The 27,520-nt window shown below is 40.8% G+C and overlaps 1 protein-coding gene across 1 annotated transcript in view; it reads right to left on the minus strand.

The window, feature by feature from the left end:
- astn1 (astrotactin 1) overlaps nt 1-27,520 on the minus strand; it is a 419,969-nt gene that overhangs the window by 330,313 nt on the left and 62,136 nt on the right. The window contains exon 3 of the mRNA XM_037788021.1: nt 16,128-16,309. Within this exon, the coding sequence (XP_037643949.1) occupies nt 16,128-16,309 (182 nt within the window). The remainder of the gene's footprint in view (nt 1-16,127; nt 16,310-27,520) is intronic.

The following is a 27,520-nucleotide window of genomic DNA, read 5'->3' on the forward strand; positions in this document are numbered from 1 at the left end:
TCGTTTTCTCTTCCAAATAAGTTTGGCTGACCTGAGAGTTAGTTTAAAGCCTGTGTGATGGACTGCTTGTCTGTCTGGCTTAAGGAATGAGTCATAACGCCCGTGGAAATATGGGAGAAAGAAGTCTTTTGTGACTTTGAATATCAGGTCGTACACGTTCTCTAGGAAGCGCTGATACCAGATGACTGGGTCAGGTCACGCGACCCCGTTCATTTTGCTCTTCTTCTCTCTGATTTTAATGACCTGTGAGCTGGTTTTTCACGAGGCTGAGTGATGCTGCGGCGTCCAACACCAGCACCTGCGGGTGTTGGGGATTGGGCGCGGGCACAAGATGGACAGATGAAGGGCGTTGAGCCTGCCCTGAGGACAGGTTAGCATGGAGTGTGGGGGGGGACAGAGACAGAATCATACAGAAACCGAAGAGAAAATGAGACAGCGAGAGGGAGAAGAGTCAAAGCGGGAGCGGAAAAAGGCGAGAACAGTGTCAGAGAATGTTGCCAAGGAGCAGGATATGGATCAAAGTCAAGGCAAGTCAAAAGCACACAGCCTGTGGAAAGACGGGAGGGAGACAGCGATTGTCAGCTTGAATATCCGACCATATCTCCTCCATGAATAACGGCAATGAGAGCAGATTCTTTATCCGATCCCATTATTTTTAAGGTTACCGAGAGGGATGTTTTAGAGAAAGTGACAGGAACGATGAGATAACACGCAGACACGATTGTAATTTGGACCAATAATGTTACATGTGCAGTACGTGCAATTTAACACATCTTCCTGCCTAATCTGATGCTACCCAGCTGAGAACTAAAAATCTGATACATTGTGCAATTTGGAAAATGTCAAAAAGAGTTATGAAAATGTCACAGTGACAGCGCAAAGAGAGAAAGACAGCAGCAGTTTGCCACTGGAGGAGAAAAAAGGATGAGTTCCTCTCAGTCAGAAAATCACATGGCTGTTTAAAATTGGAGCGAAAGAATTGTGTAAGTGCTCCCTACGGTCAGGTGTGAAGAGATGTTTCTGTCTTTCCTGCCTCTACCGAACTTCTCTTCCCTTTTTAATGCCATTCGAGTGAAACAAGGCCAAACTATTATGAGGAAAATAAAGTTAGGAATCGACACTAAGCTAATAGACTAGCCAAAACAACAGTAGAATAACGAGAGGTTAAGTGATTTAAAAAATCAATTAGTATTAAACGGTGTCACTTCAGTCAAACAAGCACAGTTGTGGAAAGATAAGCAGAAATGATGAAATGAAAATTGAAGATTTTAATCAGGCATTTCCATAAAACAAATCTCTTCAAACATATTGGGAATTATGAGGCTGAATAAAAAACAGGGAGGGGGGTTCAGTTGCTCATATTAATTTAAATTGGCAAAAAAGTAGAGACTTATTTGCATACGCTGTTTGCTTAATCTGCATAGTCAAGGACGTTAACAGATGACACCATGATATGGGCCACTTATGCAGTAAATCTGCATGCACGCTGGTCAGAAAGGAGACCACAGTAATCTGGTTTTGGAATGATTAATTGTTCAGCACTTTGAAAGTCACTGATGGAGTGAAATAAAACAGTGAATGTACACTATATACGTGTTACCTACAGTATAGGACAATATCACATTTTCCAGATTGGAGTGAGTTCAAGCTTAAATCAGGTACTTAAATTGCTATTTAAAAGGGGACATATGCTCATTTTCAGGTTCATATTTGTATTTTGGTTTTCTACCAAGCCCCCAGAAAGAGCGCCAGGCTTTGTAGCAAATTTTCGTCTTGGCCAAACGGTGGAACTACAACTTCCATGTCCATCATGTAATGCCATCGAGCCGAAAAATACTTTTTCTCATAGACTTACATTGGTAAAGAGACGTCCGTAAATCAGCGGGTCATTTTTGTTGAAGAAAATCAACTCACTGTTACGAACACTTGAATAGTCTTTATTTAAATCATTATGTCCTAAAAGTTATTCAAATAGCTGAATCCAGAGTTATTTCCCTTCCTCCGGTCATGTGAATGAGACCCAGACCGAGGCTGGGAGGCGGAGTTAAAGGAAACTCTCTAGCGCCTGCCTATTTAAAAAGCCCAGTCTGCTCTGATTGGCTTGCGAGAAAAATACGGTGCACCTTTGCAAAGGTAGTTCTCAAGCCGTGGGTGGTATATTCTAATGAGCCTGCATGTGACATAGGAAGGGGAGCCATTTCTGAATGGCTTGTTGAATCACATGTTTTCTGATCTAGACATCCCACAAAAAACTGACTGGGTTGTCTTATTTCACAGTTTGTGGGTTACCTTCCAGATACCCAAATGTATGAACACAAGTATTGAAAAAGTTTTTCATGATATGTTCCCTTTAATGTTTCTCTAAACATGACTTGCCTTTTACTCTCCATGGGTCACTTTTTAATATATAATACTAATTGTTCGATGAGAGGTATAATTTGGTTCTTGTTGTTAATAATCTGGTAAAATTAAAGTTAAGAAATTTTCAAATTTGATAGCTCAGCATATCAAATATTAAAGTGTCTATTTAACGTTAAGTAGCACCATTTTTTCATTCATCCCTCAGCAAATTAGAACAAGTCAAATGTCAAGTACCTCAAATGGTTCTCAATCAAATCCACCTCAGTGACAAATGTAATTCAAACCCATCAAGCTGCATTAGCGCCCGAGCGTAGAGGGGGGCTAATACAGACCAAATGGAAAAAAACTGTTTAATGTCAGGCATTACTTGGAATCAAAGTGAGGACTAAGTGGACTGTGTCCTCTTATGGAGCCAATAAAACCAAAACCACACATCAAAGCATGCCAGCGCTCCAGCCCCATAATCCACTTACTAACGGATGAGGACGATGTTATAATGGCACTAGTGCTCCTTATGACTTACACTCCTGTCATGTAAGTCCTGAATGGAAGAGAGAAGACGTGGCCTTTCTCAGTCTGACAGAGCAGGCCTGGTATTAGAGCTGAGCTATCAATCTGTCACTTAGTCTCTGGATGCGAGGCATTAAGACGCAGGAAGGCGGAAAGATCGAGACGATCTGACAGCTACAGAGATAGCAAAAGGAAGTTTCTTGCTTTGGATGTAATAAACTTTATCGTATAGCCAAAGGGGCCACTGATTGGATTTGATATCTGATATTAATGATGGAAATTGACAGTTTTTATACACTGAATCCTCTCGTGCATTTGTTATCACGTTAACTTCCTAAAGCCAGGGTCAAAGTATAATATTTAAATCTGAAACAAAAACTTGAATTGTGAGGATTAATAACAACAGGCTTCGTGATCCAGTGCTGATTTTGACATTGAACAGATGTGAAAGTCACAACCCCCATTTCACACACGTCACACGGCGACTGGAAATGAGTATTAATGGCAGAAACGGTTTGAAATCATTTGATTCAATTTGGCGCGTTTCATAAAAACTAATATAGCATGAAGCCCTGATAGCGTTGGAGTCTGTGTGGTGAGAAGGCATTAACGTAAAACGACATTTGTCATGTAAACATTTATTCTCTTGGAATTAAATGAAGTCGCTGGATGTTTCAAAGAGTCGAAAAAACATTACAAAATCAGTGTTTCTTAATGCAGCGCACCATCAGAGGTTGCCTTTAAAGCCACTATATGTATAATCTTTTATGAGATTATAGTTTAGCAGCTTTCATATGATTCTCACGGTATGCGTCATTGCCGGTAGAAAAATGTAACAGCCCAGTAACAATTGCTGTAGTCTACATAGAGTCGTGTACCTCTACTTGGGCACTTGAGCGAGGATGCACGGGAGTCGTTCAGGGACGTTAACACGTCCTAGAGGACTGATAATGTCGCTCTGTTGGTTTTTCTTAACTGTAACCCTCTTGCATGGATCCACAGAGACCTTTAAATGTATGTTTCCAGAAGTATCATTTCTGCAACAGTGAACCCTGAATGGATCTGTGGTGGGTGGGAAGGGAAGATATCTGCCACCATGTCATTTTGATACTTCCTCAGGGGGGCAACAAAGTTAGAATATTTCAAATTCTGCACTTTAATCCTAATAGTCGTAAAGATACTTACAATCATTTGTTTTGCTCATATACAACTTTTGAGGGAACTCAGTTTTAACCAAATTCTATTTAACATTCAGTAGTTACTAGGGCTGTAACTGTTTTTATCATGTTTATCCGTTCAAAATGTACCTTAAAGGGAGATATGTCAATTATTTAATACTCATATATATTGCAGGTGACATGCACTGGGAGAGGTGAGGCATAATTCAACAGGAACAAATAAATAAAAATGTGTTGCTGCAAGATTTTTATTTATTTTTCTTCCTGTTGAATTACGCCCCACCTCTCCCAGTGCATGTCACCTTTGACATCTTTAGCTGTATTCATCGTGAGCAGTTCAAGAGTTTCTAGATGGTTTAACATTGAATACGTGTGATTGGTCAATCACGGCTATGTATAGCAGACCGTTGCTATGTATTACAGACTGTTGCTATGTATATTAGACCGTTGCTATGGGCTCAGCTCTGATGTCGGACTCTGGCGGACCGTTTTTGTGTCAAAATATTGATTTCTTCAGTAAGTAGATGTGTAATAAGCGGGATAGTGTACAGCTGTTGTGAAAGAAACCGTCCAACATCGCCCTGCCGGGGATTCTTTCACAACAATGACCGGCTCGCTGTACATTATCCCTTACATAATAACTATCATTTATAACCGGAACATTGCTAGTTACTCAAACTTAGTTCATAATTATTTTACTGTTAACAAACAATGAAATGACAATTAATGTGTGTCAAAATGAATCACGTGTTATTACATGTTTTATTATATTAGTTTATCAGTAGTTTGTGTAATATGACATAATTAAGTTAGAAATTATATATTGCATCATAGCTGATAGGAGACGATAACAATTACATTCTGATTAAATTAGTAAACAATTAGAAATGCTATAATTTATTTTAACAGTTTATTGTTGTACACATCATAACATTTTATATACTATATGAAGTATTTGTTAATGATGTGTTAACCTTTAACAAATCAAACCTTTAACATTCTATTGACCATTTAACACAGTTTTATAATCATCAGTTGCAACACTATAATATCCATCCAAATAATGTTTATAGAAACCAATTATTAACCATTAAAGAGTTACAAATATCTATCTACAGTATGTATGTTATGAACAACTTCTTAAAGGTTTAAACATCTTTTCGTGATCATTAACAAATACTTATAATATAGTATATAAAATGTTACGATGTGTTCAACAATAAACTGTTAAAATAACATAATAAATAGTGTGATGATGGTGGTGATGAGAATGATGGTTATTATAAAGTGTCACCCCAGATGGTTTCCTATAATGTTTGTATAGTGTCCTAGATTATTGATCTGTTACAGCAGGAAGGTTTGGATCAGATTAAGACCACCTCTCCAGCATGAATGAATGGTATAGTACCCCATACGGCTCTTTTCTTTTCCTGATACATGTAGCAATAACTTTGCCTAATATGCTAAATCACATTGTAATGTTCTTTCCTTGATTCATCCTCAACATTACATACAACGCCATCAAAGTCTGCAGACTCTAATAGCATCCACATGTGATTTACATTCATTTATAATTAATACCAATCATCATTAATACCAATTATGTTCAGTAATTGCCTCTTTAATGTTGAATTACACTTCCACTTTCCTTTTAATATATGATATATTCTATGTCTAGCTGGTTTCTGCATATGTATGTGAGAATATGAATCTCGCTTGGCACAAAATGTTTAACCGATTCAAGCGACTATCAGTCCCAAAGTATCATCTGCACAAATCCCAAACTAATTTCTGCACTCTTTCAGGTGTGACTAATTCATTTGGTGGCAGTGAATGAGAAGGTAGCAATTCACTATGTTTCTACAAATACTCAGGAAATTAGAAATATGCAGTAGAATACGAGGACAATAATGGCTTAGGTATTATGCATAAGACCTTATGATATTGCTGTTTGTGTGGGGAATTGTGACGGCTTCTGAGTCCTTGGGCTCAGGTAAGACAGGATGTCTCCTTCCCGAGGAACAAAATGTCAGCTTTTCCTTTCAGAATATACCAATCTTTTTCCTTCTCATTCATTACTCAAATCTGAAAAAAACATGTGTGACTGCTAATTGCACCATCTTAACAGGCAGAAATGGAAAAGCAGGACTGAGGCAGACTTTGTGACAAAAGGTGACAGTAGTTCATATGCCCCTTTATCCTTCAGCGGTGCGAGTGGCCATGAAGCAAAATATTATCCAGCAGCTAGGAAATGAAAAAACATTTGTACTGAAACAGCCAAAGCTGCCTCTGCATTTTATGATTCATTTCTTTATTTCTTTCAGTCAGGGTTGTCTGTGAAAGTAGTTAAATTGATGCAAAAAGTAATTTATTCGTGATCTTTCAGTATACAGCCAGTGCGATGTCCTATACATTTGGCAAAGGGATAATAAACGAGCTGAGCAGCATGTAAACATTTATGCTCCTGTGCAAGTCAGATTTATTTAAAGGGGACATATCTTGAAGAAAAAAAAAATTCAGAGCTTGTGCTCATACATTTGGGTATCTGGAAAGCGTACCAACCCACAAACTGTCACTATCAGTTGGCTTTCACACCTGATGCAAACCATACCTAAAAAGATCGACAAACCATGCCCGAGTACGGTACGAAGCGTTCACACTAATCAAACGAACTGGACCTCGGGGTCAAGTGTATTCGGATCTGGGGCCGGGTCCCTGATGTGAAAAAGTCCGTAGACCCTGGTACCTGCGGTCGAAACGCAATGAGTTCCTTAAAACGTTCTAAGTTCTGGGGGAAAGTTCCTGCGGTGGAAACGGGGCTTAAGCCAGTTGAAGAAAGTATGTGGGATTATAAATGGATGCATCATCTTCCTACATAGCTACTTCGCTGCATCCACAAAATAGTGACAGAAAATGTTCACAAAAATGGTGTTGATGAGAATTGTTACAAGTCAACATGAGGAAACAAGGAAACTCTTAATCTTCATGAAACACTGCTCCTAGCAACTACTAATTAAAGTTATAACATACAGTCATTTGATTCATTATTAATATGTATATAATATTGATTAGTGCAGCTTTAATGGAAGAACGTCTGTCTTTGTTTCTGCTAAAACTGTGATTTTCATTTTGTTTTTTGTTGAAAAACCAAGCCATGGTGCTCTGTTGTCTGCATCAGAGATTCAGCAGCACCACAAACAGGCCAGGCACTTGAGCTGTGTGTCTTCCTCACAGCCAATAGGGAAGCTATGGATCGGTTTGTCTCGCTCGGCAGGCTTTTGAAAGCACGCCATGTTGTGATGCTCAGAGAGCAGCTGGGGAGGCTGGGATTCAGCCGGGGCTGCTGCTTTACAAGTGGTCAGGGCCGCATTGATTTAAGGTTTATACGATCAATGCTATCAACACGGGTTTTAGGAGGGTCACCACACGAATGTCAATATCCCACGAGCCAAGCTGAGTCACAATGACCATCTCTCCCCATAAACTGATGCTTGCTATCGGTGTGTGTGTGTGTGTGTGTGTGTGTGTGTGTGTGCGTGCGTGCGTGCGTGCGTGCGTGCGTGCGTGCGTGCGTGTGTGTCTGTCTGTGTGTGTGAATCCCTGTGACTCCAGCTTCCATTACAAGTTCAGCTGTTTTTAAAGATCACAGGAAAATGACCATGGTGTGAATTGTGAAGTGAACTGTGGTACAACTACTGTAGACTCACACTGAAACTAGATGTAATGACTTTTCAATAACTTTCAGGAACTTAACTCCCATGTTTTGCAGTAACATATGACATTAAAAAAGAAATATCAGAATGGCAATGCAATGGACAAAAATGCATGATGTCTTTTTGAGGCAAGTTTTGACATTTTTAGGTTCAATATAATTCAATTTGGAGAGATAAAAAAAACTCCTAGAAAGTTACTTTCCCATACAACTGAACTGTATTCTCAACTAGAATGGCACTGACCTCCAAAACGTTTTGTTCAAATCCATCGCAGACTTTTGGAGTAATTCTGCTAACGGACAAACAAATCAACAAACCAACGCCGGTGAAAACATAACCTCCTTCCTAGGCCTTCGGCCTTGGCGGTTGTAAAAAAACGCAACAAAATTACTTGGTTAGGTTTATTAAAAAAACATCATGGTTTGGCTTAAAATGAATATGAAACTGAACCAAAACACAATAAAAAAGTAACAAAACTGCAGTGGTTAGCGTGTGTTTTCTCCGGGTTCTCTGACATCCTCCCACACTCCAAAGACATGCAGGTTAAGTTAATTGTTGACTCTAAATTGCCCCTAAGTGTGAATGTGAGCGTAAATGGTTGTCTGTCTCTATGTGTCAGCCCTGTGATAGTCTGGAGACCTGTCCAGGGTGTACCCCGCCTTTGTCTAATGTCAGCTGGGATCAGCTCCAGCTCCCCCGCGACCCTGAATTGGATAAGCGGTTACAGATGATGGATGGATGAATTTCATTTCACACGTGGCACGAACAGCAGTCTCCTGGGTGTTTCTTTGACCCACCCCGACCTCCTCTCTACTCCGACTATCATTACAAACGTATTTGTGATACGTCAAAAAACAAACGTTCCCTCGAAACATAATTCAGAATGCGTTTTCGCTGTACGGTACATTAGTTTTAGGAGACAGGACTGCAATTTTTCTTACGAGGGGTGGGGTGCCTGGGGCCTCTAAAATCCTGGCTATGCCCCTGTGTACTTGCCATAGTTGTGTACGCCCCTACGAAAGCAAAAGATCCAAAATATGGAAGGGGATTCCTCAAGATGTGATGCTCTGAGACATATCTCACATGTGAATCTGGGAGTTATCGTTTAATAAAATAAAAAGGCATCCCTGTATTTGTTTTTCAAATCCACACAGATTTGGACGGCCCTGAGGAAGCATGTCATACTGTAGATGTGACTTTCATTTCTCCCTCCATCTGTCATCAAAGCTTAACAGCAGCTCTCCTTGTCTTTGCTGCTGCATACGTGGTGTAGAGGAGGTCGTTCGACTCAGGTTCCGGCTGTTTGCCGACACCTGGAAGCTGCTTGACATCCTCCCAGATCCATATTCTTATATATGTTTACATTCTATGTATAATTTTGTCACTATTTATACTGTAATTTTATTATGTTGTTTATTCTGTACACGTGATATCTGTGCATGTTTATCTTTCCTGAAGTTTCTTCCATTTTTCCCCTGTTAAAAGGTTTGTTTGGTGACTTTTTTTTCCTTATCCTAAGCGAGGGTCGAAATAGACAGAGGGTGTCGTACTGTATGCTGTACAGACTGTAAAGCTCCCTGAGGCAAATTTGTGATATTGGGCTATATAAATAAAATTGTCTTGACTTGGACTTTGCTGTAAGGCAAACGAAAATATCTTTAATTAAATCCATATTCCATATTTCCACAACAGAAAATGTACAACGTAGTGTTGAAATGGGTAATAAGCTGGCAATCTTCCAAATAAGGTCTCTTTCTTGGAAACGAAAAAGAAATCACATTCAGCAAACCACTAGATTTTCTGTAAATTGTATTACTCAACATCTAAGTAATGTTCCAAACTTCTCCTTACTGCAAGGATTTTCTGAACTTTCATATACCTATATATTCTTTATATATATATACATATTAAAATATTGAAGACATGATCTCAGCATCCTCAATGGTAAGTACGTTGTGACCAGGGTTGAATATCTTGTCAGTGTTTGTAGTTTGCAGATACGTTCATTAGAAATGTGTGCTCGTTATTTTGAAATAGAACATACTGTAGCATAATCCGGTCGCTATTACTTTTCTTTCAGCAATATTTGCAGTTGCAAATTAACATTTTTAAATTTTTTAATTTAGGAGACAGGATTGCACATATTAATGTCTCAAAATTAAACACAAGCACAGCGCGCTGGCTCTGCTAATAGCAAATAGTTACAAACAAGCTAAAACAAAATCAAGCCTGTACGTAGTCCAACTGTTTAGCTTAGTTTGCCACGTATCTAAAACTTGTTGTAAACTTATCTACTGACTGAGTCAAAGCAGCGTCTCCTCTCTCTAACAGCGGTACCTGCAGCAGTGAATCACATCAGGAGGACAGAGGACAGGAGGACAGAGGACAGGAGGAAGGACTGATACTGACTGATGTATGTGTCCTTCATTCTTTATAAACTTCAATCAGGAATATTATTTATTTTATTGACATTCAAGATTAGTTTCCAGTAGATTATTGAGTTTACATAGTGACTTTGCTGTTGTAAACATTACTGTTGCTGCTCTAGAAACATTTAGTTATATTCAAAATATAAATATAATTCTAATTCTGTTCTGAATGTATTTTTTTTTTAAATAAAATATTAAAAAGCAATTATTTAGCAATGAAAAAGAACCGATAAAAGTATCGATATAGAACCGAACCGATAAGCCATATTGAAAAGAGTAGTAGTATCGATAAAACCCTAACGATACCCATCCTTACATAACACCCAGTTTCAGCTTGAACATTCCCCCTTAACAAATATTAACTACAGATTCGCTTACACGACCCGAAGCATCTTTTTTACCTGTCAAAGTTGAAAGCAGAACTAGAAAAGCAAAACTAAACTTTTGTTGCAACGAACACTATGAAATGGGATCAATAGGTAATGTAATACAATGACTGTGCATAAAATTTACTAACTCAATAAAGTGAATTTAGTGTTAAGTTCCTCTCTAAGTCGACAGCATGTCCGTTGAGGTTCTTATTTCAGGAAGCGGAGGAGGACAGAGGAGCAGCCTGGCGGGATCTGCTGCCGCTACCATCAGACACCATATGGCTCTGACAGACTCAACTGCTCCTCACCTTTGAGGTTGAGTGGGCACAGAGAGGGGCTTGTTTCACACTGCTGATCCACAGCGAACCTTTACCTCGAGAGCTTCCACACAGCTGATTTCAACCATATTGCCCAAACAAACTGTTCACCATCCAGCAAAAATGGACAACGTGAGCGGTTCTGTGGGCCAGACCTGCGGTGTTTACGACGACTACAGAGAGTTGTACCTCTATGTTTCAAACATTTTATTTTTATCTCTTCATTTGTTAACTTTTTGTCATTGGATATCAATGATTTGAATTTGAGTTTTACTATGATGCTTGCGGAAATTAAAAAAGTTGCTTTATGGCCTCTGAGGAAAAAACAATAGCACTGAAGGGATTCGCAAAAACATCAAATCTAACCCCTGAGCTTGCAAAACTGCATTAGTCGATCATATGATGTAATTGACTTGGTTCGGTTCGGATACCTCCATTCTGAATGTGATGATTGGATTGATCCATCGAGGCTCTGTTGCAAAAACAGCAGCTGATTAAAATCCGGAAATTAAAAAGGGTTGAATTGTGCAACTGCAATGATATGCTGGAGCTTAAGAGTCTCAACGGATGAACCAATCACGCCTCATTGAGTACCTGACGCTGTTCTAAATATACTGTATACCGTGGTTTTATTTGTCTTTTGTTTGGCCCGGAGAGTTGGGATTTACTTTTGGAGCTGTCTCTGCCTGTCGGGTTCAAGCTGAAGTCGAGTACGTGTGTTTGAACTGCCAGCGCCTCACCCGGTGTTGGTACAGGCATACACAAGGTTAGTCATCTATTATGGATGACCGGCCGCGGCCAGCGGAGGACACTGTGGTCACCTTGTTGGATGTGAATGCACAGGGAGAATCTTTGAACCCTGCATGAGGAAAACTCCAACTTTAGAACAGTGGGAGTACAACTGTTGAAAAGGACTCACTTGCTTCAAATTTGAAAAACAAAAAACTGACTAAGACTGCTTGGAAAATCTGTAATTCTCAGGTCTGATTAGAGCCCGGCTGGAGGACCAGACGCTCTCCTGGCCTCGGATCCCACCTTCGGTGCAGCTCATTGAACCCGAGTCCCCCTTTAGGATTAGGCCCATAATAAGCCTGGCTTGTCTTCAAGCCTAAAAAACGCTGGAGTCCCAACTCATCCATTAGGCATAAACAGTCTCGTGGCCAGGCAATGAACTGTGGCAGATTAGACGTTCTGCTTCCTGGCTGAGCCCACCTGGCTGGGATGTGCAGACCTGGGACCGTTTCAAGGCCGTTCAGTGTGTCTGATAAAAACATGGCAACAGCGGTGTAAAACACAATCCTGTTGATGTCAATGTTAATTGAAGGGCAGGGTTTCATTTTAACACTAAAAAGACGTTTGGCATTTATTTGTAGGGCTGTCAAAGTTAACATGATACTAATGCATTAACACAAATTTGTTTTAACGCAATCAATCTTTCGGAGGCTCAGTTTTAAAGCTAGGGTGAACCTAGAAGGGCATCATCATATGAAACTAAAAAAAGCTAATGAATCCATTGGTATCAACCATGTCATACAAGCTTGTCATTAAGGAGGATAAATAAGGCTCCAAACTTGCGCTACATTTTGGTGAGGAAAAACTGCCATGGCCATTTTCAAAAAGGTCCCTTGACCTCTGACCTCCAGATATGTGAATAAAAATGGGTTCTATGGGTACGCACGAGTCTCCCCTTTACAGACATACCCATTTTATGATAATCACATGCAGTTTGGGGCAAGTCATAGTCAAGTCAGCACACTGACACACTGACAGCTGTTGTTGACTGTTGGGCTGCAGTTTGCCATGTTATGATTTGAGCATATTTTTATGCTAAATGCAGTACCTGTGAGGGTTTCTGGACAATATTTGTCATTGTTTTGTGTTGTTAATTGATTTTCAATAGCAAATATAGCCATATATTTGCATAAAGCAGCATATTTGTCCACTCCCATGTTGATAAGAGTATTAAATACTTGACAAATCTCCCTTTAAGGTACATTTTGAACAGATACAAAATGAGTGATTCACTTGCGATCAAATATTCTGATCGATTGACAGCCCTTTTTAATTTCAATACATCCTTTGATTAACACAAATGTTCAGCTCCGTGCTGTCGGCAGACGAGTCAGAAATCTGAGACTGATCTGCCGGTCATCGGTCATGGCCAATCAGCTGAAAACTGTCCGGTTTCGAACGGCTGCCGATCGATCACTGCCTCTCAAAATATTAATATGTCTTACTAACAAACTGAACTAAAGTGGAATCCCCCATAGTTTCCTCCTGTTTCCTTCCTGCTGCTTGTTACATAAGCATATACCAGAGAGGTTTCGTAAGATGTTGCTGAGACCTCGAGCAATTGAGACATTCACAGCTGTATCCCACTGCTTTCTTCCCCCCGAACACGTCTCCCAGACTGCTACCTACGCTGACTGCTGCTGTTCTGCAGTCTCCCAGGACACACAATGGAAAGAGGTCCAGTGACAGGTGTGCGCCTGAGCTAAAAAAAGCCCGTAAAGCAGCCGTCGCAGGACCCTTTTTGTATCCGCAAGGAGCCAAGCAAGTGACACGGCTTTGGATTTATAGGTCGGGGCCTCCAGCAGGGTGGCAAGCTGCAGCGGGGCCCGGGCAGCGCAGCGGCAACACCGCTTCCATCTGTTGTCACGGTCTGCTCATATCTGCATGCTAATCCTTCTCTGCCCACACCTTTTCACGGAAAAACACCCGTGTGGCAGCGCTACCCCCCGCCGCAGCTCTTTCAGGATGAGGAATTAACAGAGCAGGGAGCACAAAGGCACGGACCTGAGGTTGATGGGATGTGAAACGCAGATAGAGCGGGGAGTAAAAAATGTGAGATTAGAGGAAAATCAAAGAGGTAAGGAGCAGAACCTCGGCACCAGCCGTCTCATTTCCACATGAAAATGTTGTCACCACTCAAGTAGATCGGCTTGATGTTCGCTAATAACATGCGTAACATGCGGAGGGGATCGTCAAGGACAGGCGCTCTTTTCAAGGTCTCAAGGTCGGTGACATTCAGCGGGTGTCGAAGCGCGCCTCCCTGCCTCCGCTCAGCAGATGTAGCTGCTGGCAAAAGTCTCCCCGAGCTGACTAATCATTTGTGTATGCAGCTATAATATGCTTTCAATGACTGAAAATACATATCATCCATCAAAGCACGGTTGTAATGTCTTTGGGCTGGAAAAGGGCACTGGGAGTGGGTGTGGCATATCTAAGATCTAATAAATATACATTTCCTCAGGCAAGAGGAGAAAGCTGCGAGATCTAAGGATTCATTTCCTACTCTGCCGACATAGCAGATAAGGTTTGATACAGTGCGGGCATGCAAAAATCTACATTCAGTGGAACTTTATAAATGTATGTTCCACACAGAAAAACAGATTTTTTCCGCTGCCTATAGTCTGTACAATGTGTCTGTGACAAAAAAATAAAAAGGGGGAAAAGAATACATCAATTTTTTTATGCTTTAAAAGGAAGCCCACTTCTTCAATACACTGGCTTCACAGTTGTGACACACCCATAGTCTGTGTCCAACATGTCCGTGCCCTGTGGCAAGCAGGCGAGAGCGCACGACATGTGTTCGTTCTAACAAATCTGCCAGTGGAGTGACAGTGGCAGAGCTTTCTTTTTTTTTAAGTTTTGACTGAGATATCATGTACATTTGGACAATGAGGAGTTTTTAGACCAGCGGGACAAATGGAAAGACACAGAGACACTTTGTAAATTAAACATATTTACAGCCATTGTACCATCACAGACATTATAGGGCTGGGACTATATGCCTATCTCCTGATTCGATACTATCACGATACTTGTGTGCCGATTCGATATGTATTGTGATTCTTTTGTATTGCGATTCAATATAACGATTTATTGTAATTTTTGTTTACTTTTTTAATACTAGACCATGGGAAAAAAGTTGAATCCTACATTTCTATAGACTTTTACTTGGGAAAATATCTAAATTAACACAGTTAAAATGTTTGATTTTCAGCATGTATGTAGTCAGAGATGTCCTAAAGTCAAAAATATCAGTCATTGTCAGGTATTATTATTTTATTTTTTTCCAGCAACCCAAAAAGAAAAGATTTCACTCACAAATCAGTGGTATTTTCTTTTTTTAATTTATAAGGGACATGTAATGTTTTATACTTCTGGTGAATATAATCCAATCAATCTTATTTCCATATATATATATTTTTTTGTATATACTGTTCCCTTTGTTAACACCTTATTTTGAAAACCAGACAAAGTCACACATGTCTACTTCCTCTAACTTTGCCAAGTCCGTCTCTAGCTCTCCCGTCAGCTCCGTTCTCTTTATACATCCATGGTCAGCTCCATCGGGTCCGTTTGAATGCATTTAACATAAATGTCAGTATCTGGGTGCTCTACAATTGTAACGTTGGCCGGTTTGATCACGGAGATGAGAGTGATGGCTGGCTTGACTGCACGTTACCTCAACACGATAACGTTTCCTCTCCATGACAGAGTTAGCATGCAGCTTCAGCTGTGATGTCTAGCTCTGCTTTTCATGGCAGCAATGTGGGAAACCCAAAGTGTTTCCATACTTTACTGTATGTGTAGTGTTTACCACTTTGGATTTAAAATGTGAGGTTGCAGGTCGTATCCACGCTGACCCTCTGCCGTTTTGTAATTTCTCATTTCAGCCGGCTGCGTTTTTTTTTGTTTTTTGACGGATAAGGAACGGATATGACGTCACGTTACTCAGACTACATCAATAAAAGCGGTAACTTCCTTCTACCTCCGCATAGACTCAAATAAAGCAAATATATCGATTCTGGCATAAAAAAATCGTAAAAACATCGATGAATCGATGTTTTTTTCACCCATAACAGACATTTTCTGCTCTCTAAAACCATAACTCTGGAAAAAAGTCAGCAGTCAGCTTGTTTGGAACACGCAGGGAAACAAAAACAAGTGGAATGGACATGTTTTCTTATCTCAAAGATGATATCTCTGACGATGTTTCAGCTTCAGGGACACTAAAATAACTTTAAGTCCATGCCCATCTTAATGAAACAGCAAGAGAGAAAAAAGCTATTTCTTCCCTTTATCATTTTAATTTTGCAAATGAAAGATTTCGGCCAATTAAAAAGTTCTTTTTGACTGCATGTCAAAAGAAAAGATATAGTAATATTAGACTTCAAAACAGTTTCCATTTTTAGCTGCTTTGTGAACACTCCAGCCCCCCAGAGCAGAGAGTTTTTTTTACCATGACTGAGATGTGCAGGATGCGGAGCTCCTCCTTCGCAGAATCGTTGTCGGGGTCCGTGGTCGGCTCCGGGGGGTTCACGCTGCCGTCCTGGTGGTGGATGTGGAAGAGCAGAGTGCCGTTCTCCAGCCACTGCTGCCTCCAGCGCACCAGAGGGATGTCCTCTGAATTGCCAGAGATCTCTGCCAGAGACAACAGACAGAACAAAAGGGGGCTAAATGAGAGGCCGTTGGCTGTCGCAGCACACATATCCTCACAGCGATTGCCAAATCATGAAGAAGATCTAGTGGAATTTCAGCAAACGACACACATGTCATAGTGTTGGTTTCATTTCAATGAATAAGATTCAACTTTTGTTACTGACTTTTTGTTAATTTTAACACTTTATTACATCCAACTATGACATGGTACCAATGGATTCCTAGGTTTTCTAGTTTCATATGATGCCTTTAAAACTGAGCCCGCTACACCCTCCGAAAGACAGAATGGTGGCGGGCTGCCAGCAGGCTGTCGGATTTTTAATAGGTTAATTAAAAATCAATACAGCATTTTGGAGACTTGACACAGTATTGCAAAACATAATATCGCGATACTCATGTGTATCGATACTTCTTTTTACACCCCTAGTAATACCGCCCAAGGCTGATTGACTTTATCAATCCCCTGACGTTGTAAATAGCACCACCACCAGATCAAAGATCTTCACTTTTCCAGTTAAATGCGTCAACATCTACTGGATGAATTGGCGCACATTTGATAGAGACGTTCATGGTTCCCAGACGATGTATCGTACTGCCTTTGGTGATCCTCTGTCTTTTCAACTAAGCATCCCCATGAGGTCATGCTAGAGGGTCACCGGTATATTGTTGTGTGTTCATTAGCAAGTATTAGCATGCTAACACACTAAACATAAATGGTTGCCATCGTACCTGCTAATTATAAAAATGTAACATGCTGATAGCGTTTAGCTCAAAAGTTCTCACTCTTTTGTACTGCAATAGGAATCTTAGGGTGTATGATTAAATGGTGGTCAATTACATTTATAGCCAGTGCCAGCCAGCACCCCTTTCTATACCTTAAACCACTCTGTCAGCTTTTATCCATGTTGGGAAGAAACAAAAATCCCAGGAAACTCAAAAGATAAAGATGAGTAAACAGTGATTTCATGGAAGCAGCGGAGCATAAGAGACGTTGTGCCTTGTGTCACACCTCAGTTCCTCAGACACTCCTCGCTGTTTGAAATATTAGTGATGTACGCCAAAACACACACAGCGCGGATACGGGGAAACGTTATGAATGCATGACAGAGCTTTATGGGTGATTCTCTGTTATGTAAGTGTGAAGAGTAGCAAAGATGCATCAGGCTCATAAGTCATGAGATATAAGAGCGCCGACGGGAAGACATAAATCCAAACAGGGATCACAGAAAGTGCAACCGGGAACTCCAGACTGAAGCCCACCTCCAACTCTACAAACAAGCTGCTCCAGTAGGCTGCTGCTGGAACGCAATATGTGTTCTTGGCCAGATTTTTTGGTTTAACTAGTCTTACAGTGGTCCTCACCCAGTAAGGAATGATTTGGTCATTTCAGATCAAAGGATGCACTCCAAGCAAAAACACTCTTCGAAAATCACTGGAAATTAGTTGATTATTATTCGAATAATCGTCCCATTTCACTCAGTCACTCACAGTTAGCCTCTGCTCCAAATGGCTCTAGAGAGGGCCATTCGCGTTTTCGCGTCGGCCACCGTATCTCTCCAACGTGCTTGGCGCACGTGAAAGGCTTCAGTTGGTTGCAATCTCCTCACCTTACCACTAGATACCGTCAGATCCTAAACACTGGACCTTTAAACACCCCAATGAGTATCTGAAAAACGCATTGTAAGACAGCTGAAAACAGATGTTATATTAACTCAAAATGCTCTATGTGCTTCATTCTCTCACCTACAAAGTAATGGCTATTCAATGCATTATTTTATTACTGGTTTATAGTTCCCGCTGTTGGTAGATGAGGCCCTCATTCTCTTTCACATTTCTAATTAGGAAATTTGCAGATCAGATCAGGTCCTGTTTAATGCCAAAGATCTGCAGGCCGGTACACAGCACTCACCCTTATCCTGTTTATGGGTTACTTTGGACTCTCAGCCATGAAACAGACTATTACACTAATTGCTAGCATGACCCAGCGCTGAGCACAAATCTATTACCCGATATATTGTGCCAGCTCTGCTGGTATACAAGCTATCAAATTATTTAAAGCTCATTTTAACACACAGATGTCACAACGAGCTGAACAGAGAAGCGGTGCAAGCACAATGCAGAGGAGAAAAGGGATGGTGGTGGGGGGGGTTTGCTCTGAAGGGACACAGTCCATTAGCGAATAGTCCATAATTGATCAAAGTCCATACGATGTGCTGGTTCATTCGCGCTGCGGCGCAGCGATGGTTGCGGGGAGGAATCACGGCTTGTAAATAATAATGAGGATTATGCCTGATCAAAAGAAAAAAAAGCTCAGAACTGAGTGACTCAAGCAGCAAGTTAAGGCACTTGTGTTAGCATGGGAGATGAGAATTAGGACGGGAACAACAAGGACTGGAAAGCCAGGGGAAGGCGACGGAGCGGCGTCGAGGTAAAGCATCAAACGCTCAACACATCAAGCTTCCACGACACAAAACCTACTTATCTCTGCAAGGCCTTGTGTAGAGATCTATATATAAACACACGCTAACCCCATGCTACACCATAACATTACACTGATTACTGCCTGAGATGTAGTTGCAAGCAAGATTTTACTGCTGATCACAGGCTTTTACTACACAGTGTGCAAAACTTCAGGGACATGTATCGAGTTACACCACCTTTGCACCTGCACAATGTAGGTCTCTACTGATCCGGGGCTTTTAAATTCTTCTGTTTGGTTCGCTTCATCTGGCGTCTGTAATTCATGCCTTAGCATAATGACACATATCATTAAGGATCAGAGTGTTGTTACACACTGGGAGCAAGCTGTTAGAAAGACATGGGCGTAGAAAAGGAAGGGAGGGTCTAACATTTACTTTTTAAGGAGTTTGTTAAAACACAGTTGCCTGTTGCACTAGGCGGCGCTATGAGTATGATTAAAAATAGGCCTGTTGATGTCTTCAGACTGGGACTCTCATCAAATGTGTTAAATTTGGAAAAGATCTGACCATGTAGAGTCAAGTCTTTTTCTTCATGGCGAGATATCAAAATGTTGAGATGGATCTAATTCATCTGTCAGGAAGAGGTCATACAAGTAGACAAACCTTTACTTTGGTTTATAAGCAAATACCTGTAAAACCAATGATGCTCTGTCAGCCTCAGATGGCACTGTAGTGTTTAGCACTCATTACCACTAAGTAACATATGTTAGCATGCTAACACTTTCAACATATCATTTATCGATTTAGCACACTGACAGTGGATATTCACGTATCGTATGTGCCTCAAATCTCAGTGTGAAAGCCTCGGTTAACCCGTTACACAACAGCTTTTTGTTATTTTCTCTCCTGTGACGGCAAGTTTCTTTCCCCCCGGAGATGACGCCATGCTGGTCTGGTCTATAGCTTGGAACCATGAAGCCATGCTGGTCTGGTCTATAGCTTGGAACCATGAAACCATGCTGGTCTGGTCTATAGCTTGGAGCGATGAAGCCCCTCTATTATATCTTTTTTAGCACATGGCAGGGTAACAAATCTGAGATTTTTGGGATTTATTGTTGGTGCAATCAAGTACACAGCAACTCTTCAGCATAGCGTTATTACTATTACAGGTTTGTTAAAAGTAGAAGTTTGGAGACATGTTTCAACTTCTTCTGTTTCCGTCTATGAGGGATTGTTTTCTCCCAAAAGCGGGCGTGGTCATGCAAGCTTACTCTGGATGACGTATTGCCGGTCTGATGTATAGCATGACCTCGTGTAGCGGTCGACTTTTAGCCTCGTTATCCTGATAAATATCTTTATTTTTTAATATCCCACTTTCTTAAAGTAGCTCGCTATCCAATGTTTCATATTTAAATGGCCAACACCATGTATGTAAGCACTTACCTGGCTTAAACTATTCATGGTAAGAGCAGGCACCATTAATATTTTGTGCACACATTGTGCATACATAAGATTACAATGCAGTCCCGGCTAGCGCTTCACTTCCCCGCCGTGTGACTGTACACCACCTCCTTTGTCAGACATCCCATTACGCTGATTACTAGCAAAGGAAACACTTGCATGCTGGATAATAGCCATAACCCTTATATAAATTACAACCTGCTTACAAACAAAAACACTTAATGTGTTTCCTGTGACACAGCAGAGCGTGTGTGTGTGTTTGTAATTTTGAGAGTATAATAAGATTGGCCCGACAATAACGGATGCCTTCATGCCGCAGTGGAGAGGGAGTTCCCCTTCTGCCCACGAGATACGATTTAAGAGTCTCGACTGGTTTTAACCTAAATGCAAATGATGTGCCAGAGTGTGACAGGGCACTTTTTAAAAAGTGGTCTCTCTCTCTCTCTCTCTCCCCCTGGGGACTAGTTTGCCATGAGAGCGGGATTAATGAGACCGCCGTCTTGCTGCACGGGACCGTGTGCAGTACCACCCGGCAGACAGAGAGGTATAGCAGGGGAGGAAGGAAGAAAGATGGAGAGAGTAAGAGGTGGTGAGGAAGACAGAGAAATGCAGAAGCGATAAAGGGAGTGGTGGAAAGGGAGAGATTGAAAGGAGAGAGCGGCCACCCACCGGCATTAAAATGGATCAAAGTGATCTGATTAGGCCGCATTATTAGCGTACCTCCTCTGAATGCAGATCGCTGAACCATTTAGTTTAAAGGAGTTTCAATTCTGCTCAGAATTAAATGGACATTGCATCTTAAGCCTGATCTTTAATCCAAGCACAAACGAATGGGCAGTACCGCCACAGAGGATCCCAGGACAAAGCATTTTTTTTTTCCAATTCCCTAATTGATTGACAGAGCATTCGGACTGCCAGAATTTGATAGATTACCGAGAATTCAGAGTCTGTTTTGTGGCTGACGCAGGTTTGCTTACATGTATATAGATTGCATTCAAATGAGATGAGTCCCACGTTATGAAAAGACCTCTGCTTATCCAAGCGATATAATTAGAAAATCCTCACAGGGGGTTTAAGAATAAAAAATAAATGAAGAATTTGATACTTTCTGTGGCAAGATTAATGTAGAAATAAACAAACGGCAGTAAAGTAGTCTGTCTGGTGCAGTTATAGGGACATGCCGGGCACATTGTTGCTTTTTTTTTTGGTGAAAATCCCGCAATATAACGCTGTCAGATTTTAGCACCCAGCGGGGAGGTTCTGTACTGTTCCAGGCAATAACATCACAGTGAAGTGTCAGTGGCGGGATGAAATCATTCATCTTATTGGAGAGCGCTGCTGCTACAAGATGAGGGGGCTTCGTGTTAAACTGGAGCTGCAACAGATTCGTACAGGCCCTCTGGGACTTCCAGGCTGCAGCTTGGTGCTAACAATGTCACCAGGCTCTTTTTTGTGCCTGCTGTTACTACAGTGATATATCAACCGGTCAGCTCATCCATTAAAAAAATAAATAAATAAATAAATTGATGATTAACTTCTAGTGGTATCTATTAATGCAGATAGTTTGGATTCTGTTCGTCCAGGTTATTAGATTTCGGTCTCTAAGTTTTCTGCTGACGCAGTCGAGGTGAGGAGAGTTGAGGCCGAAGTCCTGACATCACCTCTGGGCTCGCCGCTGCTCCGCTAGCTGCTGCAACTCCAGTGCAATCTCTCATCGAGGAGTTTTTTAATTGGTCTCTCTGATAATGTGAAGTCTGTTCCTAGGGTTTACTATCCACATTCTTAGATAAGAATAGTATCCACTACCGTAATTGCTATCAGAATGTGACCCAACTGTGGTTTTAACATTGCATAACAATTAATTCTGTAGCATAAATAAAGCTTCTATAAAATATATGAATGAATTAGGGCTGTCGATCGATAAAATATTCAAGAAAAAAAAAATTCAATTCATACACAGTGCCCATACTGACTTTGTAAACCCTCATAAATCATGTTTTAACTGTCATAGGTCTGGAGAGCTCTCTCTAATAATCACTTAAATCAACTAGAATGGCACTCGGAGAGCGCAGACCTCCGCCAAGGTGTGTGACTTTAAAAACAGCTCACAGCTGGCGGTACCGTGAGGTGGTCGGCTTTTTATTAACACGGTGTGTTTCCGTGTAACGTATCATTCAGCAGCCTTGTTATGTCTGTATAACGTTACACTACGTTGTCTCTACCGCTTTTTTCTTTCTCACCGCGGACGGCCAGCAGCTCCCGCACACACATCCACACACGTATCTCTCTGCTCGAAGAGGGAAGAAGGCCTGGTCATGCGTCATCAACGTGTCATCAGCTACACTGCGCATGTGTTATACCATGTGATATTAATGCTCAGGTTGATCGGAATTCTTAAAACAATTCATCAATCCGGATCATGATCCGGATCGCCACCAAAATCAAATGGATTATGCATTGTGCCACACTCCACCACTCCAAAAAATGTCATTCAAATCCATTGCAAACTTTTTGAGTAATGCTGTTAACAGACAAACAAACAAACCAACGCCGGTGAAAACATAACCTCCTTCAAGGCCTTCAACTCAAATCAACTGCAATGTCTCTTTCCAGAATAAGTGCCGTTGCTACTCTGGATAACCCTGAGGCCTCACGGTCATCTGTTTTTATCGGGACTTTTCTTTTAGTATTGAGAATTTCTCAACTAAATACAAATAAACTGATGCATCAACAAGATGTACGATTACAAAAACACCCACAACTTTTAACGAGAAACCTCCACATCCCAAATCTCACCCCAGAATGCAGTCTGTGTCTGAGTTTGCTCTCACAGAGGTTGTAAAGCCACAAGTGTATTCTCTCTCTCTCTCTAAACTCTGTTCCGCCGAGACGACGATAACAATCGTCACATTGCGCGGTCACCGGAGGGAATGGCGATAAGCAGAAATTACTTTGGAGCTGTTGATTCTGAATTCCCCAAACTTAGCTGTAATAAACGACTATTAAAGAGAACACGACATTCTTGAGCTGAGAGCGCGGCGGCTGAGAGGGTGTACAAGGGGGAGACAGGGTGCTAATTTCCAGATCATTATTCCAATGTGAACACATGGAGGTCGTCCTTCAAGCCTGTCCTCCAACCACACCAAAGTGAGGCTGATTTCTGAAGGGGGCTGTGAAATATCCATTTCACACAGTAAACACGGCGTTTTAGACTTGAGAGAGGGTTAGGAGACAACTTTCACATAATAAAACATTTATGTTCTATATCTTTAGTGGATACATGATGTTCTGAATATGTTTTGTGTCCTTGGGGAATGCTTTTATCGATTTTACACCATATGTAAGTCATACCAAAATGTCCATTAGGCTGTTAAAGCAAACACTCTCGGCATGGAATTTCACAGGAGCTGAGATGTGGCCAAGGCTTTATTTGCGATACACTGTCAATATGAATGTCATATATCCCTCTCCTGCATTTTTATGTTTATATGTGTGGCATGGGGAGAGTAATCTCAATATCACCATGGAAACCAAGCTTGAATAGATCATGAAAACCATCATTCAAAAAGGTAGGCCACAATATGGCACATATTGTAATATCTTGGCTTTTATATTTGAGAATCTTCCGAACGGGATATGAGATTATTCAGAAGATGATAACGTACCTAAATAAACTGAATATTAAAGGGGAGACTGTTGAGCAGGTAAACTGAAGCTGTGTCCTTTGCCACGCCATATTCAAAAAGATTTATTGTTGTTTGTTGTGTGTCCGCTTTTGTCTCTTAACCGCCAGTTGCTATCATCAGCTATGGTAAACGCAATCGAATGTCTAAGCCCTGATCAGTTCAGTTAACCCACTGTCAATGTCTCACACACGTCCACAGAATTCATGAGGAAGAGTCCACATGAAAATCCTGCATTTTGAATTTGAACACCCACACCCCACACCTGTTTTGAAGCCTTGAGTTTAGCATTTTGGCCGTGGCCATCTTGTTTTTTTGCAACCAGAAGTGACACGAGAGGGTGGAGCTAAGTACAACTGAATAAGACCAAAATGTTAACATTAACTTTCATGAACTGAAAACACACTGTGAAAGGGATAAAGTTGTAAGACGAAAACAAAGACAACCCCCAGACGCGACCTGTCAATCACAAGGTAACCCCGCCCTAAAGCATCCCCTGCTTTATGGTCTATTTGACTCTTAATGGAACCATAATTTACTAAATGAACATCATGCTGTATTGAAGAAGACTTGAAACTAGCAATTGAGACCATAAACTCATGTTTACAATGTTTACTGAGGTAATAAATCAAGTGAGAAGTAGCCTCATTTTCTCATAGACTTCCATACAATCAGACTTCTTTTTGCAATCAGAGGAGTCGCCCCCTGCTGGCTGTTAGAGAGAATGCAAGTTTAAGGCACTTCTGCATTGCCAGCTGTTAGCTACCTACCTGTATCTCCCATTAGGACAGGTTAAACATGAAATAATCAAATAAGCAGATTTCCCATAACTATTCCTTTAATTCTTTTAATCTTTTTCAGTATGAAGTGGATATTCAAACCCTGCATAGAATTACTGTGTAGCATGTAATGGTGTGTTTTTGACCCTCTGATGAGTAGGCTTTAGGAGTTACTTTTTCAACAGTTTGATTTCACTTTTATAACATATTTCAGCATGTTCTGATTCTCTGCAGGCCAGACTCATGCAGCGATTTATATGGCTCGAGGTGTTTTATCTTATGCTGAGTCATTGCTCAACCCAGCATAGAAACCAGCTTTCCCCGAGTCTTGACAACATGCTGGTCGGGGGCTATGATGCGCTATGCTGTGAATTTTAATTTGGCTCCATCTGTAATCAGCATGCAGTCTGTTCTGCTGCTTTCAAAAAAGATAAATAAATAAAAACAAATAAAGCTTTAAAAAAAAGAGTTTAAAGGGGCTTTTGAAGAGAAAACATGTTGAATAACTACTGAAGTCTTGATATTGATTTTCACAGCGAACTTCACAATACACAACTGCAAATTAAAGTGAACTCCAGAACAGCTGAGGAGAGCAGAATAAAGAGCAATGGTAGCCTCTTTGGTTCTCTTTTCTTTTATTCTCGTCAAGCACTCTTCACATTTTTCTAAGAAATGTCAACATGTGTATTGTACTGTACAGAACATCAAATACACATACGAAGAAAAACCTTTCTATGCCGCCCTTCACAATGTGGCCAAATCTCAGTCACGATTTACAGTCTTGATGTATGTGTGGACACCTGTTTCATTCTTCTTGTCTTCAAAACACAGCCTGCTCAGCTTTGGTACACAGTCATTTCATAAAGTAAGCAGCTTTGCTGAAGACGTATGAATATAGCTTCTTTGAAAACTGCAATAATGTGACATCTTTTTTTCTTTTTTTTTTCTTTGACAAACTTTTTTTTTTTATGCGTCACAGATGGAAACACACTAAGTAGACACAATTATGTCCTGATTAAAGGGGAAATAAAGTTTGATGACACAAAACCAAGGTTTATTATTTTATTTAGCAATTTGGGGCATATAATCTTCATATCATACATATCTGGGGTATTTTATGAGCTGCTTCGGATATGCAACCTCTAGAAACATGTAAGTAATGCATGAAATAATTTTGAATTTTTTTTCTAACCGATAGCCGACTATCGTTAACTGGTTATTAACCGTTAACCGACAAGATTAGTGCGTCGTATGCAGCCGTGCTATTTTTAGTGCCTAACAAGCCGCCCAGCTGCAACGATAAACTGATGCACCAACAGGTTAAATCCATCATTTATCACCAGCTGCAGTGTATGTGCAAAACAAACAACTGAGCCGCCAGTACACCCGACCGGGAGAGTTTAAGAGTAATGATAGAAAGTGTCCGACAGACCGTGTGTGTGTGGCGGCGGTGAGTGTGGGGTTATTGGTGGCATTATAGCTGTGAACGTAGCAGTGCAATGTGTGTACAGTTTATTTGTCGGTGAATAAATGCTACAACTCCTCAAGACCCGAGCCAAGCTCCTGTGTCTTGCTTGCCAGCCGCCCGGTGATTAATGTGAAGGTGGTTAACCCCGGAGTTAGCAACATCTCGTGCTCAGGCTCACTTAAGGTGGGCTGTTAAGGTGCACCAGCTATTCTCCTTTAAGTGACAAGCCGCTCCTCTGAATTTTGCTCAGCTTTTGATTTAATTTTTTATATTTGTTTAACCGTTCAACCGATTAAAAGCAATAATTGTTTACAATTCTTAATGTCAGTTAATGGTTAAACGGTTAATTATAAACATCCCTACTTGGACGCCATGGTTTATTTGCCCGTCCCTCTATGATAGGGTTACCCAAGCCAGAATGAAAATACAGCTGTTTGGTGGATGGCATACAAACACTACTATAAAGCTAGCACTCTTAATTTGTGTATGTGCATGTGCATCTATCTTTATTAAATCAATTTATTAAAGCACGACTATGTAACATTTGAAAGACAAAATAAGACATTCTTCCTCTTACAAATATAAAGTTGAAGTTATTAGCAATAAAAGGCACGTTTTCTCAATTCATTACACTCAGAGGTGTTTGCTGCAGAGCCTCGCCTGGTCTGGTATGACCAGTAGCTTATGGTAACTAATGTCAGCAAAGTTTTAATTGCCGAGTAACAGACCTTACAGAATCAGTATATTAGCTCTATACTTAGGCCATTATTTCACTATGTTTTGGCTCCAACATTTCAATACAAACTTATAAGTTAAGGTCTAAATTATTCTATATTGTCAGCTATTCTCATGAAGAGACCAAAAGGGAAAAAGGGATGTGGGCGTATCTGTCTGCCAGTACTTTCCAACCTCCCTTCCTGTCGTGGTAATTGGATTCCATACTGAGGATGTATGCTGTATGGCACAGAGGAATAACAGGGTTATATCAGGCTTTGGATACACAGACGACACTTGTTAGTAGGATAGATTCTTTTTTCACACTGTCCCCCCCCCCCAAAATAAAACGTCCGCATAGGTCGTCTGTACAAGCAGGTTATCACGACCCGTGTTTACATTGATTGTTAGGCGGCGACCTCTAGCGGCCGTAGTAATTATGACTTAGGAGCAAAGGAGGAAGTCATGTGATGTAGTGTAGTATAAAGAATTACAAAGTCTGCTTAGGGGGAAAGTTGGGGTGAATGGACGGTCAAACAAACGGCAAGTCGCATTAATGCATTCAAGAAATGAGTGGCGTTAAAACGAATTTGCGTTAACACGTTACTATCGCGTTAACTTTGACAGCCCTAAAAATTAACTTAAGTAACGTACTTAATTTACGTGCG

This window comes from Sebastes umbrosus, chromosome 12 (genome assembly GCF_015220745.1).
Source record: "Sebastes umbrosus isolate fSebUmb1 chromosome 12, fSebUmb1.pri, whole genome shotgun sequence".
Classification (NCBI taxonomy): domain Eukaryota; kingdom Metazoa; phylum Chordata; class Actinopteri; order Perciformes; family Sebastidae; genus Sebastes; species Sebastes umbrosus.